The sequence below is a fragment of the Brienomyrus brachyistius genome, chromosome 3 (assembly GCF_023856365.1).
Source record: "Brienomyrus brachyistius isolate T26 chromosome 3, BBRACH_0.4, whole genome shotgun sequence".
NCBI classification, from domain to species: domain Eukaryota; kingdom Metazoa; phylum Chordata; class Actinopteri; order Osteoglossiformes; family Mormyridae; genus Brienomyrus; species Brienomyrus brachyistius.
In genome coordinates this window covers 13,908,045-13,926,090 of record NC_064535.1, presented here as the reverse complement: position 1 = coordinate 13,926,090, position 18,046 = coordinate 13,908,045, and the positions used below count along the sequence as shown (strand labels likewise).

The 18,046-nt window shown below is 44.7% G+C and overlaps 1 protein-coding gene and 1 long non-coding RNA gene across 13 annotated transcripts in view; one reads left to right on the top strand and one right to left on the bottom strand.

Moving 5' to 3' along the window:
* tacc2 (transforming, acidic coiled-coil containing protein 2) overlaps positions 1-18,046 on the top strand; it is an 82,293-nt gene that overhangs the window by 32,107 nt on the left and 32,140 nt on the right. For all 12 annotated transcript variants that reach the window (XM_049006783.1, XM_049006779.1, XM_049006774.1 and 9 more), the window contains 2 exons: positions 171-275; positions 6,277-6,564. In XM_049006783.1, coding sequence (XP_048862740.1) covers positions 171-275; positions 6,277-6,564 — 393 coding nt within the window. The remainder of the gene's footprint in view (positions 1-170; positions 276-6,276; positions 6,565-18,046) is intronic.
* LOC125738125 (uncharacterized) lies at positions 11,434-13,372 on the bottom strand. Its single transcript, XR_007396737.1, has 3 exons — positions 13,268-13,372; positions 11,795-11,919; positions 11,434-11,561 (listed from the first exon to the last, which is right to left on the bottom strand). It is a non-coding gene; the product is annotated as an uncharacterized LOC125738125 (long non-coding RNA).

Below are 18,046 nucleotides of genomic sequence, written 5' to 3'. Positions count from 1 at the left end.
ACACTGATCGTGAGAGATTATCAAAGAATGTAAGACATCAGGTGTGTAGCAGACCTGATCCAGGCACAGTCTAACTGCACATCTACTTGTGCTTCAGCTGGGGGTATCATTACAGTACAACTAATTGTCATTTTAGGAGATTGATACTGAATGTTTGTTCTATCCTGTAGCCCCATCCAACATCTGACTTCACCCCAAGCCAGCGTAGAATTCTGTGAGGCCGACGAGGAAACAGCGCCCCCAGAAGGCACGAAGGAAGACCAGCCTGATCTCAGGTATCACAATGCCTTCTCTTTACTGCGATGTTCTCATAGCGATGATAAGATCACATTAGTGCTTGGGTGCTTTTGAGATTTCCAAGTGACATAGAGGAGCTGTTAAGGGTCAGTGGTTTTTGTTTTATTTATTTATATCTTTGGTTTATCGAGTCATTCTTGGCCTTATTATGGAATTTGTTAACTGGGTGAGAATGTGTTGAAAATCCCGGTGCATTCCCCCAAAGACCACAAGCCGATGTGTCTCAGGTGGTTTGAATTTAGCGAAGGGATCAGATTTAAATGTATCAGCTCTTGGTTGGGTCTTACTATGTCTGGACTGTGAATGGTTCAATACATGATGCAGGCCAGAGATTTGCATAAAATAAACGTAGCACCGGAGGATTTGCTACAGTAACAGTAATCATAATACTGTGGTGTGGTAGATTATGGTCCGAAACCTTCCTTGTATCAGCCCAACAAACCAGCTATGCACTCCTGGAAAAGGCAGTGTCTCCTGTACGAGTCCTGAGGAAAGGAATGAATCGATTAAAAACACGCAAGCATGTGGTCTCCCTGTCAGTGTCCTCTAGGCCCCAGCAATAGCTTGTGAGGGGTGGGGGTTTGCATAGGGCACCAAAATGTCCCCAAAGTGCTGTAAAGCCTGAAACTTCCTTACTTTTGGGGACATTTTTCAAGTTTCCATTTTTATAACCTCAATTTTATAAAAATCTGTGAATGCAATCAAAACAGTAAAAATGCCAGAAGTCTTGTATTGTAGTTACTTATGGTTAAGGTTAGGGCTGGGTAGGGGTTAAGGTCATCATGTTTTCCCCATAGAAATGAATGGAGAGTCCCCACAGACATATAATTACAAACCTGTGTGTGTGTGTGTACAACAGTTCTGCTAGTATTACAGCCTTAAAGGATGGTGGGATATATTCTTTTTAATTTTCCTCTTTCCTGCCATTTTAAAAGTTCCCCTTTAACTTTGTCACTGTCCTCTACCTTGATGCCTCCTTCCTCTCTCACTTTTCTTTCTCCGTCTGGTTACCCCCCACCGCCACATGCTTTCAGAGCACTTGCTGCCTGTCCGTCACCCCGACAGTCCAATTACTTCCTGCAGAAGCAATAGGGTGGGGCTAGGTGAGAGGAGGGAGGAGGCAGAGGGAGGGAGTGAGAGATCTGGGTGGGCAGCCGAGAGCCCAGACTAAACACAAGATGTGTGTAAGTTTAGTGCTACTCGCCTGTGGTTATCTCTGGGAATGTGTTTCTGACTTCTCTGGGTAATCCTCTCTCAAATCAGCAACCAGCCTGGATCACTGGATCTTTTAATCCCAAGGGCTGGAAGGTTTCTTCTTCCCCTTTTGCTAGGGATCACAGGGGCGGGGTGTACAAGGGGCAAGGGCTGTATTTTCCCGGCACGAGTTTCACATGAAGTCATTGGTGGGGGGAAGGGGCCCCACTGTGAACAAGTAACGTGTCGCAGTGTGCACGTGCCTGCGATTCGAAAGTGTTTGTGTGCGAGAGAGAAAGAGAGGGAGGGAGAGAGAGAGGGGTGCAGGGGAAGGACTGGCGAGCGGAGTATCCCTGGTATTTTAAGTGTGGCGCCCTGAGAGAGAGAGGTCTCCCATCATTCTGGAATTCAGCCTCCGCCGCTCCGGGGGATGGGTGGGGGGTGAGACGCCGCTGCCCAGCGCCGGGTGAGTTTTGTCTCCGTTCTCCGTCACACAGAAAGGCCCACTTGCCTCTGGGCTTTTTGGTGGCTGAACTGAGGCAAGAGGTCCCTCTAACTGACATGTATGACCTCCTAAGATCTGTCTGTATTTTCTCCTGTTTCTTCTCCTGGTGCTTGTTATTTGTGGTGAATAAGTACCTTCAGTATTCCGAGTTATTCAAGTGTCTGTGACATACTGGCAACCCGTCCAGTATGTCTCCTGCCCCCAATGCCCCTGTGCATTCTGGGATATGCTCCAGGCTCACTGTGGCTCATGCGTTGAATAAGGGGTTCTGGGAAGCCAAATGAATGAGAGTTATCCAGGTAATCCCCTGAAAAGGTGGATTACAGTCAGGTAAGCTTTAGCACGCTATACGTCCAACAACTGTGCAGTGTGTAGAGGGGCGCACAGCTACTCGTGTGCACACTCCTGTAACCGCAGCAGGCTTGGCTGGCTGGTGCTTAAGGGGAAACCAAAGACTTTGGACACACTGAGTTTTGGCAGCATCGCTGTGGCTAGTATGGGGAATGAGATCACGGAGCGTGTCTTTGGGTCTTTGAATGGGGATTCCGATACGGAATTGTGTGGAGTTGTTCTGTCATTGTCCAGAGGGTTAGGTAGTAATAATTCAAATCATCACAAACAACACATCTGGCTAACTACTTTGCATAAATCCATCCAATTTATTTCTCCTGAAAGCCCTTAAAAGTTGCCTTCATATACATCTATTTTTAAGAATTACTACCTTCATAAAACTTTATATAGAATATATGAAGGTAATACAATGAACATATATAAATGTATGTTATATGTAAAAATATGAAAAACGGCTCTTTAAAAAAATCAAGCATGCTATTAAATCATTTCTTTTTGGGGGGGTCCCAGACCCCCCTAATTTCAAACCACAATGAATATAATAGTGACGGGACAGATATAGCATCCGTATCCATGCTGTACTTCCTGTTTTGCTCCAGCAGAGAAACCAAACATCAAACATGTGTCAGGTGACCAGCTCTGTCTGTGACAGAGTGTCTGTCTCTCCATGCACCGGAAGCTTGTGTGGCTGTTGATAGTCTAATCAGACTCACTAGTTGTTATGGAAATCCAGTGAAAAACAAGCCACTGTAACGCACCGGTGACACACTCAGAGCAAAACACTACCCCTGCCCCCAGAGAATCACATGAGACCCCCTGCATTTATCCGACTGCTGGGTGGCTGATTTGAAATAAAATACATTCCCAGCACCTTCACTGAAAATTACTTGCTTGTTATTACGATGAAATGGATCTACAGCTGTAAAATTATAAAGTATAAATTATTAACCTCTTTGTGTAATGATTCCCATCCATACAACATCCATCCATCCATCCAACCACTTATCCAGTAGAAGTGCAGCATAGCCTGTCCCATGAAACGCAGGGGCATGAAGCAGGAAACAATATGTATAATACAGCCTGTGTTATTAGTATTATTATAAATAAGGATCTTGCAGAAGACGGATGAGTAGGTGAGAAGTGCATTTTTCTAAGGGCACATATCCTTCTGTGTAATTACTGCGGGGGGGGACCTGCCCCTGTGTTACTCTGCCAAATCTCACCGTAACCCCAGTGATCTCTCTGCTGTCACCGGTGACCACTGAGCTCAAGAGCGAGGCTGTCATCTGCATCGCTGCCCAGACATGTCCCAAGGTCTCGGCCATTATCTGCCCGTTGCCATGGTGAATGACGAAGGTGATGCGTGTTTTCATGCTGAATGGGCGAAGGGGAGGCATATTGTAAATAAGTCACATTCCTTTATTGAGTGCGTTTAAGTATATCGCTGAGCTGACTCTATTTACTCACAACAACATACAGATATGTGTAAATAAGGTATAGCAGGAAACACTGTTGAATTATTAAAATTATATTTAGCTACGGTAGTTAAATAACCGGTAGTTACATCCACAGAAATACAATCAAATGTTCAGATATAAACTGGGTAATGTCCAAAACCATCAGCCTTCTGTCATTACATTAACATGTAGCTATCAACCAATAGAAAACCAGCTTGATGGTTTTTAACCAATGGGGTGCGAGGAAATGCAAGGAGGAGGGGTGTGGTTCTGCCCCTTTCCTAGTAAATGTCATTGTTTCCTAAAAGGCTGTTTAGAAGCACTCTGAGTTTATTTACCGTACTATGTGTTCTTGTAAACTAACCACTGACGCCTCCGGTGTAAATAGCCTGACAGGTGTTATGGCTGTTCTAGCGTGTGCGTTCTGTTGTAATGTGTTAGTCCATCCGTGGTGTTCATGCGTGAGTCTATCACTGCGGACATGTTTTTATATCCAGTTATTGGTGCTACTGGTGCTGCAGAGCCAAAGATAATTACTGCGAAACAATATCAAAGATTAACAGCAGCTGTAAAAGCTGCTCTAGTGCTCTGTGGACCATTTTAAGGGAGAGGGCCTGGACAGCTGGCTCACAGCCAGTCAGAATGACATCATCCAATCCGCTCTCCCTGCATTAACTCGACACGGACCAGTGTGTTAGTATTGCAGAGCTGGAGGTGATGTCCAGGCCGTGGGGGGGGGGGGGGGGGGGGGGGTCTGGCTGCCTCCCCCCCCAGTAATGAACAGGATCTGTAAGTATCACAGCCTCCAGGCAGTATTTGTTTCTGTACATCCCTGCTCTCTGCCTCTAACGCTAACAGTTACGTCCCTGAGAGTCTGTGTCCCATAAAACACCAGGCCGGGGGCAGGGGGTGGGGGGCGGGGGATCACAGCGGATCATCTAGATCCCTGTAAGACTTCATACTGTTTGCTCTGTCTGACATGGAGACGTTTGCCATTATTCTGTGGCTGCAAAGCGAAAAGGCTCCTTTTCCCCATTTCCATCCAGCCATTGCTTCCGACAATCACTTTCGACTGCATGCCTCAGACACGCAGTGTGGCATTTCTCTCGTGCCCCGCCTGAGGTTCTCGCTCAGGCCCGACATCCGCGCTATGCACAGTTGTCGAGGGCGCGCCAGCAGCCTTCGGGCAGAGGCCGGGCTATTTTTAGAGTCTGGCAAAGGAATGGGTTAGAGGCCGGCGACGCCTGCCCCCCCACCACACCCCGCCCTGCCCTGTGACACCCAAGGTCTACAAACGTGTAGTAGCCATGGTAAAAGCAGGATAAAGTATAGCAAAACGTGCATTAACTGTTACTTTACGTAGTATATAGGGAGTATTCTTTCCACATTCCAAAGGTGTGCATTTTAAGTTAAATGACTCTAAATTGCTCTTAATTATTCTTAATTAATGAATGTCCCTGTGTGTCTGTGTTGATCGTCACGCTTCCCTGGGTAGGCTACAGATCTCATTAACTCTCAAAGCACAGACTGAAAACGGAGGAATGCATGGATGTGTGTGTTACCTTGTGGTAAACATGGTAAACTTATGAGAACGGGACCATGGTTTGTGTCTTTCAGTTTGCTGACCTCTATGACATACTAAGGAGCCATAATTTTGGGGGTGTGTTTAGTGACTAATGCAAATACTTGTTTTAATTTCTTCTCCATTTAATTAAAATTGATACTTAAAATATAATGTAACCAGTAAAAACGTACTTATTTAAGACTTACTACCAGTGCCACTGGCCACTTTGTATAATCCAATTCTTTGACAGCTGTTGGTTCACCATTTGGTCGTACTTGTCCAGAAACACTCAACAAAAACAATAATTTTTGGTTCCAGTTTTATCAGTGGTAGTGTGGCCTTAGTCATCCTGCTCAGAAACAATACAAAATTTATAAAGTGCTACCAGGAATGTCTGTGGTCAGCCACAGTCATGATGATTGGCTGTGTCCCTGCCAGTTTCAGTGATCTCATGCAAAATTAGCGTCATTAAATGCAAACAGTTGTATTAACAAGTTCTGCTGGTTGTATAGAGAGATCATTACCCCACCATCAATAGCTGTGAAGCCTCCAAACTCCAGTGACGCTGTGTGCCCACTCCGAGGGCAGTGACTCTCACTTAGACGCCCAGCAGAGGAAGTGAGGTCATGCAGTGCTCATGTGCGTAGCCAAGACATTTAAAGGTATAATATTTAATTACCTGTTACAAATAGCAGCCCTGTACGGTTACGTTACTAAAAGTCCAAGAAAATCTAAACATGTAAGGTAAGAACAAACTGCAGAACGAATCATTTATGTAGTTTTTAACATGATGCTAGAAGGACATCGTCTGTTGAAGTCCACTCCATGTTGTGAAATTGAGAAAGAGAGCCATCTTGTGGCCAATGAAGATTCCAGTCTTCAGGGCACTGTTTATCCTTTCCCACCAGGTGCTCCCTGATTGGGCAGACTGAAGCAAGAGGCTCCACCCCCAACTTGCCCGAGTCCTTTGAGAAACAAGCTCTCCAGCCACACCTACCCATCTACCTTCTTGAGGAGAGTGCTGATTTCCCCACCCCTCCTCCCACGCCCCCTGAGAGGTGCACTCCCGCTCTTCCACACAGTGAGCTCCCAGCACCTCGGACCCCCCCGCCAGCAACCCCAGTTCCTGATCTCCCCACACCTGCCCCAGTGCGGGTAGAGTGCCCCACAGTTTGCCCACAGGACTTTGGGCTCAGGTACAGTAAAACCCGCACAGCAAAAAACCTCTTCATCATCCCCACTCTTTACCTCCATCTTTTTTGCTCTTTCAGCCGCTGGTTTCTCCATTTATTTCAATCTAAACGTTATTTTATGGTTGGAACTTCCGTGTCAGAGGAACCAGCTTGAACTCAGTGCCCTCCCTGGTTTCAGTTAAAAAGCAGTAAAGGGTAATAACAGGTTGGAAAGGAGAAACATTTAAACAGTGTCAGGACATTGATGAGGGAATGAACGGTCAAACTGTGAGGTTTCCCCTAAGAGAGGTTTCCCCTTAACTCGCTGCGAAGAGTTAAAACTTCAAGCATATCGAGTCATGTTTATGGTGGGACTGGGTGTCCTGCTGGTCCCTCTCTTCTAATCCGTATTTATAAGTGCACCTCAGCCTACAATCCATGTACTCTTCCTGAGCGGCCGGCATCATTAGGACGTAAGAAACTGAACAGGACCAGGGAACGGCTGTAGAAGGTAACAGAACGAGAGCATAAACACGAACATCTTCATGCAACACTGCCACGGACAATGGATTAGCTATATTAGCTTGTGTATGTATGTTTGTCTAAAGACACCGATGCTGTGATTTCGGGAGCCTTTGGATCCTGTTTAGATTAGGGGTCTATATCCCCTTATATCACATTGCCAAGTTGGAAGAACCAGCTTTAGATACAGGTGACCAGTGAAATAGAATCTGTGCTCTGCGAGCTGTGTTAGAGACTTAGAGTGGTTATTTATGGGGCGTTCTGACTTTTGCATATTTAATCTCCAGCCATCCGTCTTCCATAGGCACTTAGTACAGGGCTGTGATTCTGGATCTTATTCCAGGATGATCAAGGGACACCCTGGATAGGATGTATTCAATTTCTGTGCATTTACAGCATATTTGTTCAGGTTACCACAGTGTAGTTAGTTTTTCTGTTAGTGTGGAAAGGATGAAGCATGAGACATTAGCATGCAGAGAGCACATGAGATGGACTGTAATTCATAACAGAAACAATAGATGGCACAGGCGATAGGAACTGTGATACATAACAGCGTCCTTCACTGTGAAGCAGCTTGCTATAATGAGAATATACTTCAAATAACATAAAGCGTCAGTACTTGTGATCAGTCCTGGAAGGAAGAGTGATGTTTCCCTGTGTAAATAGCAGCACAGTAATAATTTCTGATGCAGCAATAGTAAGGGTAAGTTATAGCAATTCAGCCCCTATTTATGGCCAGAGAAAGATGTCCACGGTCAGCAAAGAGTCCCGGGCGCCGTGGGACTGGTGGCGGAGGTGTAATCGGTAGGATCCAGTCCTGACTGCAGGCTTTTCTGTTTTCCCTCCATAAATTCCCAGCAGCCAGGCACAGCAGTGTTTGCTCAGCTAATCTCACTGTGCTGACTAAGGAGGGGATTAGCCCCTGTTACATATCAATCAAGACTGTGTGCTTAAGCTGTGACAGGGAATATTAATTTATTAATCCTAAACTGGGGCTTTAACTGGAACTTAAATTGCTTGTTATTCGTTTTAATGAAATATGAAGTGTATTAATAATCAGCTGTATTGACAATACTTAGGTGCCGGTATTTATCATGGTCATGTGTTTATATTCTATACGTAGATATAACAGTCGTGCATTAGACAAAACTCAGACAGACCCAAATATGGGTTGGAGAGAATGAGTAAAGGTACAGTGTGTGTGTGTGTATGTGTGTGTGTGTGTTTTGCCCATAGAAATGAATGGATGGTTCCCTCAAGGATATGAATACAAACGTGTGTGTGTGTGTGTGTGTGTGTGTGTGTATAATAGACGCTATGGAAGATTCTGTTCTCTGATGATTTTTCTATTGTGTGATTTCCACACTGGACAGCAGGGGGCACTAATGATCCCACCAGTACCACATGTTTTAAATCCCCCTCAAACCCGTTGAGTTATTTATAGAGGCGATGTTACTCTGAAATACGTGACACATACTGCTACAATTCTTAAGCGCACAATAATGTCTATTCCACTCCTAAGAAGATGATCAATGACCAATCGCCATGAAAGCTGTCTGTAGGTGTAGCTGTCAGAGCAAAGGAGGACATGTAACTGACCATGTGTGTTCTGTTCCGCGAATGCCACCCCTGCTGCGTATAATAACACACTTCTTTTGCTATTGGTAACGGTTAGAGGGGTACATTAACATCGGCAATAGTGTGTATGGCAGAAAAATAAGCTTTGCTACATGAGGTGCAAGAATGGAGTCTGAGTTTTTTTGCCAAAAAACTGGAGCACACAATGTTGATTCGTGTTTCAGCAGCTCAGACATCTGCATCTCAAAGGGGACTAACAGGGCCAGCGATGGTCGCTTTGGTGTAATGAGGCCCAAGCACCTGATGGAAAATGGAGACAATGGATAAAAAAAAAAACAAAGCTGATGTTGAATGTGTGTCCTACTGTTTTATTAAAGGTACAATTCTTATTTGTCATCACTGGATAAAATATTTAATTTTTGTTTTCTTAAAAATCAAATTCTACCATTTTAACATTGACATTTTTTTGAAGATTTACTAGAACAGTTGCTAGTATAAGGCTATCACATTCGGCCTAATTTTGGGTCATACTATTAACGTCCAAGTCACATGGCCATGTCCTGACCACTTTACTACCTACTTTTCCAACGCTTTTATGCCCAAGCTTCTGATTGGACCTTTCTGAATTTAAGAGCCAGATGCACATTGGTCATGGTCATGTGTGTTGCACATTTGCATTCACTTACCTGATGCTTTTGTCCGAAGCATAGAGGGAAATGTGCATTCTCTGGGATTCGACCCCATGCCCTTTGCGATGTTAGCCAAAGGCTGTGCTTGTTGAGTTAAAGCTACAAGAGGTGCATTCTGAGACCCTAACCAGGGCAAGACTGAATGTGTATCTCATGTTACGTGTCTAGTACCCTATACTGAGCATAGTGTAAAGTCTACACCCAAAAAACTCCGTTATCTCACCCTATTGCTATACAAACCACCTAATAAACAGAAGAAGGTTTTGGACTAGAATAAAACCGCACCCCCTCCCCCCCACCCCCGAGAAGTCAGCAACTAACTGAAAATATCCCAACTGCAAACCACACACAGTACACTTCCAAGACAGTATTATTAAAAGGCTTTTATCCCGAGAAGGCTGATGCTCTATTATCTTTGGCATCCCTCAGCATGGGGCTGGGTGATTGCTCCGCAAAACACATAGCAAAAAAGTCTCATGTCAAATAAGCTTGTTAAATATATATGTAGCTAAATTGATTTATTAAGGTTCATATTGGTCCAGGAATCCCATAAAGGGACAGGGGCTGAATTTGAATGGGATTGTATAAACTCTGTATAATAAGAGCAATTAATCATGGCCACACAAAGGAACAAGGGTCCTTCAATGCAGATATGGCCATTGTTTGGTCAGCCTCAGCTGCTCCGACATGGTCACAAAAGAGCAGGGATGTCCTGGTGAATTAATGCAGCCTGCACACATGTTTTTGTGAGCGTGCACTGCCTACAGTGCTGGAGTAGCTGTGTAGATGGATCTGTAGAACAGTGGGGGGGATATGCTGCAGAGATGTAGGGGGTTGGAGATGCGGAAGAGTTTTGCAGAAGAGCTCTGAAATTGGATTTACATACTAATGTGTGTTAAGCCCCCCTTTGCTTAGCCCTCCATTCCCGCTCCTGGCTGGTACAAAGGCTGGTTTCATCTGGATTATATTCTGATTCAGTGGGGTTCTGGTCATATTTGGATCAGTCTGTCCTTCAGCGCTCAGTCTGGACCCTGCTCTCCACCAGATGGGCCTCTTTCCCAAACCCAGAATCTACTTCAATGTCTTTTCTGCTACAACGGCTCTGTTTTTTTTTCCTGCCCAACTTTCTTTCAGTCAAATTTAAATACAATCAATGCTGCCACAGCATGCTGCTATTAATTATCTGTAGCACTATGAAAAGTACATCAGGACCAAATGGTCAGTGACTTAAGAAGACAATAATGCAAGACAAAGTAGAGTAACATTTCTGAACTATTCTAAACACTTCACGCTAAATAGCAAGAATGAAAGCCGCACACTGTAGCTGAGCTGTTTATATAGGCAGTGCGGATCATCAGCTGGCAGTACTTCCAGGTTGGTTGGAAGGTCATGGATGGTGCCCATGGCAACCGTGACCATGCAAACCCTGCTCCCTCTACAGGACAAGAGGAGATATAACGGCATTATCTGTATAGCATTAACCAAGACACCAGTACAGCTCTGGCTTTGTGTATTGATGGTTGGGAGTTTAATTCCTGGCTCTTTGTGTCAGTGCTTTTTCGTCTCACACTCAAAAAGTAGGCCGATAGATAATTTTTTCAACATATATATCATTTATTTATTTGTTTGTTTTGCTGAATTTCTTCCTCCTGGCAGCACTAGATATGCAGTGGATAAACACAGTTACCCTGCCTTCCAAATTAACACCCGCTATAGTTGACCTAGATTTCTGCCTGCGGGGATATTAATCTTTAATTTAAAAAGCCTTCCTTGTGTTTTCTTTTGGCCTCAGAATTCTTAAAAAATTTATGGCCTGACTTCCTCGTTTTGAGCCTTTGTTGAAGGGAGGGTGCACGTCTGTCACTCCAGGCACCTGAGACTGTGACCCCCCCAGGGGGAGTGTGACCCAAAGCCCAGGCAGTACGGGTGTGTTTGTGCAGGGGTGGGGGTGCTAAGCAGGTGAGCAATGCCGAAATATCAGATTATATACTGTAGTATAAGATTACTCTCTATCAAGAGAGTATCAAGAGTATCAAGGATCAAGGATTGTGCAAGTGCGTTACACAAGTACAATGAAATTAAGTAGCTGCCTCTGTTAATAACATTACATAACTATATAATACAACATTAATAACTATGCTATACAAATATAGGACATATTGAATATTTCCATCCATCCATTTTGTGTAGCTGCTTGTTCAGGGTCGTGGGGGCTCCAGATGGGGCACCGACCTATTGCAGGGCAAAGCATATATTTCTGTTTGAATTCACTAAGAAATATTCAATAAATAACTGCTGTACATATTGCATCCTCTGCTTGATATTGAGTGGGCTGCACCTAAATGGAAGGGATTTAGACTGCCGATTGGAAAGTGTCTGGACTTGCATGGCAAGCGATTCCGTGTATTTAGCACACAGTTAAATAAATAGAGGTATTCCTCTTTTCCATGCCCATGCTCACTTACCATTAAAGACAACCTTTAGCACGAGGGCGTATTTTGGAAGCTTCGCGTGCCGACTGCTATGCTGCGTTTACCCTCCACGGTATCACTTCGTGGACGAGCGTGGCACGAGCCGAGGAGTCCCGCGTCTGATGAGCATTTGGGGGTGTCAAGAACAACCAGGGAGAATTCGGGTGAGTGTGCGGGTGGGGGGTAGATGTCCTGCTGGATGTGCAGCTGTCCCACAGTGGGGGAGGAAGACAAAGAGACAGACGCGGCACTGGTCCCCTTCCCTTTCTCGCTCTCTCGCTTCTTCATCCCAGACGTGCAAATAAAATTATGCCTTCTTTTTAATAAATGACGCATATTCACTTCTCGGTAGTTTCATCTTCCATCTTCTCTTGCCCATGAGGTTCCTCACCATCTCAGCCCATTTTCTCTGCATTCTTATCAGGGCGCTTGGTTTCTTAGAGGTTGGGAAAATGTCGTGTTCGGATGACCTGGAGCTATAGATCACAAAACCAATCACAGGGAGCCTCATGGGCAAAGAGGAAGCAGGGTTATATTCCCCAGTGACATCTGCACAACAATATGGCTGCCAGCTTAAAAGCTCAGTCTGTCTGTCGGACTCAAGGAGCCGGATGCATCCCGAAATGTAGCGTGGATGTTCCTCTTCGCTCAGGGTACCCAACACCACATGACAACATGGCCGGCTATGAAGACTGTTATTATCATATGTCAGCAAGCAACAAAGCAAGATGGGTTTGATTTTAGTAGAGTTCTTTGTCTGCCAGTCTCATGCTTGAACAATAGCTCTGTAATCCTCATTTTACCAACAGCGAGCTCCACCTCCAAATTCACAAAGCTTCTGGGTTTAAATACCTTGCCTTGCCTGGGCACTACTAACCTTCATGTAGCATGGATGTTAACCTTACAGGCACAAGACCTGTTCTTAGTTCACACACTCACACACACACTGACACACACACACACACACACCAGCATTTCCACACTTTAACATATGCAGACATTTCTAAGTGAGAGTAAATTAGATCTTCAGAGCAGACTCCTTGGGGATTTGGGGGGAGGGAAGGGGTGACACAATCCATTTAGAAATGACAGGTGGGGGATCCAGTTAAAACACACCGCTTTTCTGTGCGGTACAGAGACAACACCTCGGGAATGTCTTCCCACATGGCCACAGAATCATAACAATGAAAAAAAAAAACGGATTTGCTGAATCATAAATCATAAAAGTTAGATTTTTAAAAACAGTTCATTGATGCACCCTATTGTGATATTTCCCATTGTGTTCGTCTGTTCAAATGAATATGGTTACAACCACTGAAAAAAACTGCACGATGAAAGGAGAGATAAGATGAGAGTGGGAGAGAGATGGAGAGAGAGTGAGAGAGAGAGAGAGAGAGAGAGAGAGAGGGAGAGACGCGAAGGGTTAAGGCAGGAAAGGATCTGGTGTTATCCCTGCTCATTGTTTACCTCTTCTCACGTCTCTCGTCCTGAGCGCACGCCGCCTGCTGGGAGCCTCCTTTGTGTGACGCGCTCGGAAGGTAGCTGTGGCGGTATGGCTGAGCGCTGCTAAGGAATACGGACAGATAGTGAGCAGGTCTGAGAAGAGCTATTGTTCTGGTCTCCGGTGGGGAGAGGAGAGCCAGGAGAAGCGGGCGGAGGAGGGTTAGAAAAGGTGCCTGTTTTTTTAACGCGTCTGGACACACGGGAGCTGGAGAGCAGCGAGTGGAGGAGAGCCAGGCAGGGAGGCGACTGTGAGCGAGCATCGTCGCCAGACCCTCGCTAGTCTCCCTGCGGTCCCCCCGCCCCCACCCTCACCGCAACGTTCTGCATCTCCTCTCTTCAGCCTCCTACATCCCTGCGATGTAGAGGCGAGTCTACCACGCTGGGGAGACAGAGAGAGCAGAGAGGAGGAGACGGTGGGATGATCTCGGAGGCTCGGCGGGGGGGTGTGGGCCGCCGGAGCTGCGGCCCCTGATGCGAGCTGTCCTCCTTCACTGCACTGCAACGCAGCAGCAAGCGGCACCCGTCCCGAAGTGGGGACCACTGCCCAGAGCCAGGGGCGGGTAGAGGGGCTAGAGAACAGGCAGGGACTGGAACTCGGAGGGAGGGGGGGGAAGCACACATAACTGACGATGGGAGCCGCAGAGTCTATGGAAGAAGGACAGGCCACTGGCCTGCTGCAGGAGCGCATCGAAACCATGTGAGTCTGCCTGGGGTCGGTGGTGGGGGGCATTCAGAAGCTGTGTGTACAGTGTCAGGACGGCACACTGTCTTCTGTCGTCAGTTGTTTTTGCCTTTGTTGCAGAGAGGGGCACTGCATCGAGTGCTGTTTTTGTTATGCAAACGTGAGAACATGTGTGCAATGTGCATGGGCAGGGTAGAGGGGCACTGTTGGCATCGTTGTGCAGACCGTGGGAAGGGGGGGGGTGTCTCTTTGGTTTCCACGGATGCTCTCACCGCAGGACCGCTGGCGTCGGCCCTTTGCCCCCCGCACGACGCAACTCCTCACCATCTTTCCTCGGGAGAGCTCAGCTTTCCCTGCATGTTTATTTATATCGCGGAACAATGACGGGGGTGGGGGGGCATCTACTGTAGCATGTGTGGCAGCGCATCTGAGCAGATCTTGGCCTGTGTGTGCGTGTGTGTGCATGTGTGTTTATCATGCAAATCGGGAGGTTTTGTTGTGTGACGGAGAGACAGAGGGATCGGCTCAAACTGCTCGCATATGTATTTGGGGTCTATTTACGCTGGTCTCTGGGCTAATTACCGCGCGGGAAATATTTGTGTTAATTAGCTAGAAGCCACAGAGAAACGGTCCCAGGAGACGGGTGCAGGGCTGGACATGCTGCCTTCACACTGCACTGGCATCTGGCTCCCTGCTATCAGCACACTAATGACACACAGGTTGAGGCTAAAGAGTTTTTAATCCACTGTCAACGTACACATGGAGACAAAAGATAAAGTACAAAGTAGGCATATGCTTGGCTCAAAACTGAACTGTTACACATGTCAGAGATGCAGACAAGGGCGATTTTATGTATGACACCCATCCTGTAAAAATGCTAAAGGTGACGGGATGCTTTAGGACCGATGTCCATTTTTGATGACATCAGCAAAGGGGCAAGAGCAGTGAAGTCAGATGCTCATTGATCAGACAGAGGTTGTATCAGGGCAGCAAGCCTGACTGTATCAGTTGCATGACAAGCCTATAAATTAATTTTACCCTCACTGTCATCATCAGCTTGGCAGACCTATGAGATGGAGTCTTGCCAAAGGCACACAAATGTTTATAGAAATGACAGAATTATACTTACCTAATGTATTTTTGTGTAAGTACATGAGTATAATTCTGTTCATTAATTTTATAAAAAGTAAATACATGACAAGTGTGTGTACAGCTTACATGTATTTCAGTATCTTTATGGAAGGGTTCCATGAGAGTCAGATACAGGAGTGGAGTTTCATCACTGAGCTACAAAATGCAAATCCAGCAATTAGAGTCAGCTTTGATCAATCGAGTACAAACTGATCAAAACTGAGAATTAAAAGTGCTTACAGAGAATATTACACAGAAAAAAACAGAAACTGGAAATAATGCAACTATAGCAAAAGCACAAGGGTTTAATTGTCCAAAGAGTTAATGAGCCACAGGTGAAAACGATTATCTGATTAGTCTTCCAATGACAGGGGGTGCTGACACATTACATGTGGGTGAAACTGTAGTAGTGAGAGCATGACAGAATCCCCCCTCCCCCCACAATAGTCTATCAAGCACTGCATGTACCTGTCAATGTCAATAGTCAAGGAGAGCAATGAAAGCAGGACTATCATTTCAAATTAAGGGGTGGGGCAGGGCATGTGATGATGGGGTGCTGAGGATAGTGTTGTACTACCAGTTTTAACAGGGAAACAGTTGGATTGATCTCATACTGTGGTGGTAATTTGACACAGTAGGACATGGACTTAATCTGTCTAACAATCAAGGCCAATGAACTGTGGGTTTCACATCTTAGAAGGAATCCTGAAATTGATATCTCAAGTGGATATCCAGACTTCCTGACTGGGGTCGGGATGTCAGCAATGGTCTGCATTGTGCAGCTGTTGTCGCATGGCATGCTGCAGACACGTGTGGGCATCCCCTGCTGTTACGTCTGATGGTTCTCCAGAGCATGGACCTTATCAGAAGACACACCAAACCTGAGATATAAAACAGCCCAAATGTCTAAAAGTCATGGTGAAACAGAAGCTCTGCAGTTTCCAATATAGGGGGTAGTCCTGTCTAACGACGGCCACCAGAAGGTCTTCTTCAACAGAGAACATGTGGGCCGGATACCCAGGTAACCAGAACTAGGACCAAAATGCATCCACTGTAACACAAGGAGGAATACTGTACTAGAACAGGATCATAAGTCTCATGAGGGTCGACCAGCAGAAGAGAGGTCAGAATGGGAATGGCCCCTTAACAGGGCGTGCTGCCGCATCAGAACTCAAAGTGCATATTAATCCTTGATAAAAGTTGCCAAATTGAATTTAGACTTACGAATCTCACAGTTCTTTAACAGAAACAATGGCTATTTTATATAAGCTTCTGTAGGAGCAGACATGGAACTGAAAATCTGGTGAAGAAACTAAGATGTATCAATGTAAATAATGATCAATTTCCCATGGTATTCATGCAGAAACTTGTTTTTGAAGGGCTGAAAAACCGAAGGTGCACTGATAAAACCGTACGGCTTTACAAAATATTCATAGTGTGCGCAGTTGGTATGAAATGTGGTTTTCCACTTATTGCCTTCAAATATTCAGCTGTAAGTTGTAAGAACTTTGCAGATCAGGTTTTGTGAAGCACCTTTACTATTTAAGCTGTTCTAGGGCTGCAGGAAACAGGGGGAATGAATGATGATATTCGACCTTTATGTTATTCAGCCATAATAGTGAATACAAGTTTGAAAACCAACATTTTTCTTTATCACAAAAAAGAATCAGGCAGCAGCAGGAGAGGCTGATTAAAGGACAAAGCTCTAGTTTAGTGGCTCCTGAACAATATTTTCTATGGCTATAGACATGGGCATGGATAATGAATAAATCTGAACCTTAGGGTGGAGCGCTTCCAGGACGCAGATCAATGGCACGATCCGAGGGTCGATGTACAAGTAGGCATGTACCCGTCTGCTTGCTAAAGACCTCTGGTAAATCTTGATATTCAGAGGGAATGACTAGAGTCTCAAAGGATTTTGAACTTCCTGTTCGACCTGGCAAGGTAAGGCAGTGAAAGACAGCATTAGTTTTTTTTTTTGGCTGTGTGATGATTTTTTAAAAGGCATAAAAACCATGGAAGACCTAATATGACACTAGGTGATTCTGTCAGTATGAAATAGACCTACCTGTAGCGTGAATTTGGGGGAAAAGGCTAGGAAATTTATTGTGCGACAGTGTCACTAAGCCACAACACATAATTATTTCTTTAATCGTGTTAACATATGCGGTATTTTGTTAGCCAAATGGGAGAACAGTACAAGCATAGATTTTAACAGAGACCTATAATATTTCTTCCCGGTTGTAAACAGTGCGATGATTTAGCTCATGACGCTGCACAGAATCCCAGACTTCAGACAGCAAAACGTACAGTTAGGGTCTCACAGGGAGGCTGATTTTACATGTTAAGATCTTTCCTGTTATTAAATGCACTTTCCATGGTTGTCAGGATTCTGTTTTACAGCCATTTGCGAAATAAGCTTTAGATTTTAGATCCGTCACTCGTATGGGACTGAATAACATTTCAGTCTGTTGAATACATGCAATTATATGTACTTGTGTTACATGCCAATTAATCACCAAGGTGTGTGATTAAAACAAATTATAGTTTAAGATCCCTGCTTATAATACACTACTCTCTCCTTTATTAATGTCATCTGTACATCAAGCCTTTTTAAAAGCATTGAAATTCAGCTTGTACTTGTTTGCAAGTAGTAATTTTATTGCAAATGAATAACCAGTACATCATTAGTTTAAGTTAAACCAAAATATTAAAATATGGGTCAAAAAAATATATTTTTTTTGTGTAGAATAGTAGATACTACCTTAACTTTTTAGGTATATGAACATTTTGTAATTTGTTGCCCTGGTTTGCTTATTATTTTACCATTAAAAAAAGACAAAAATGCATAAACTGTTTTAAATCTTTCAACTTCATTGCATGTAACCCACAATAAGCAATCAATTTGTATGATAATATGTATATTTTTA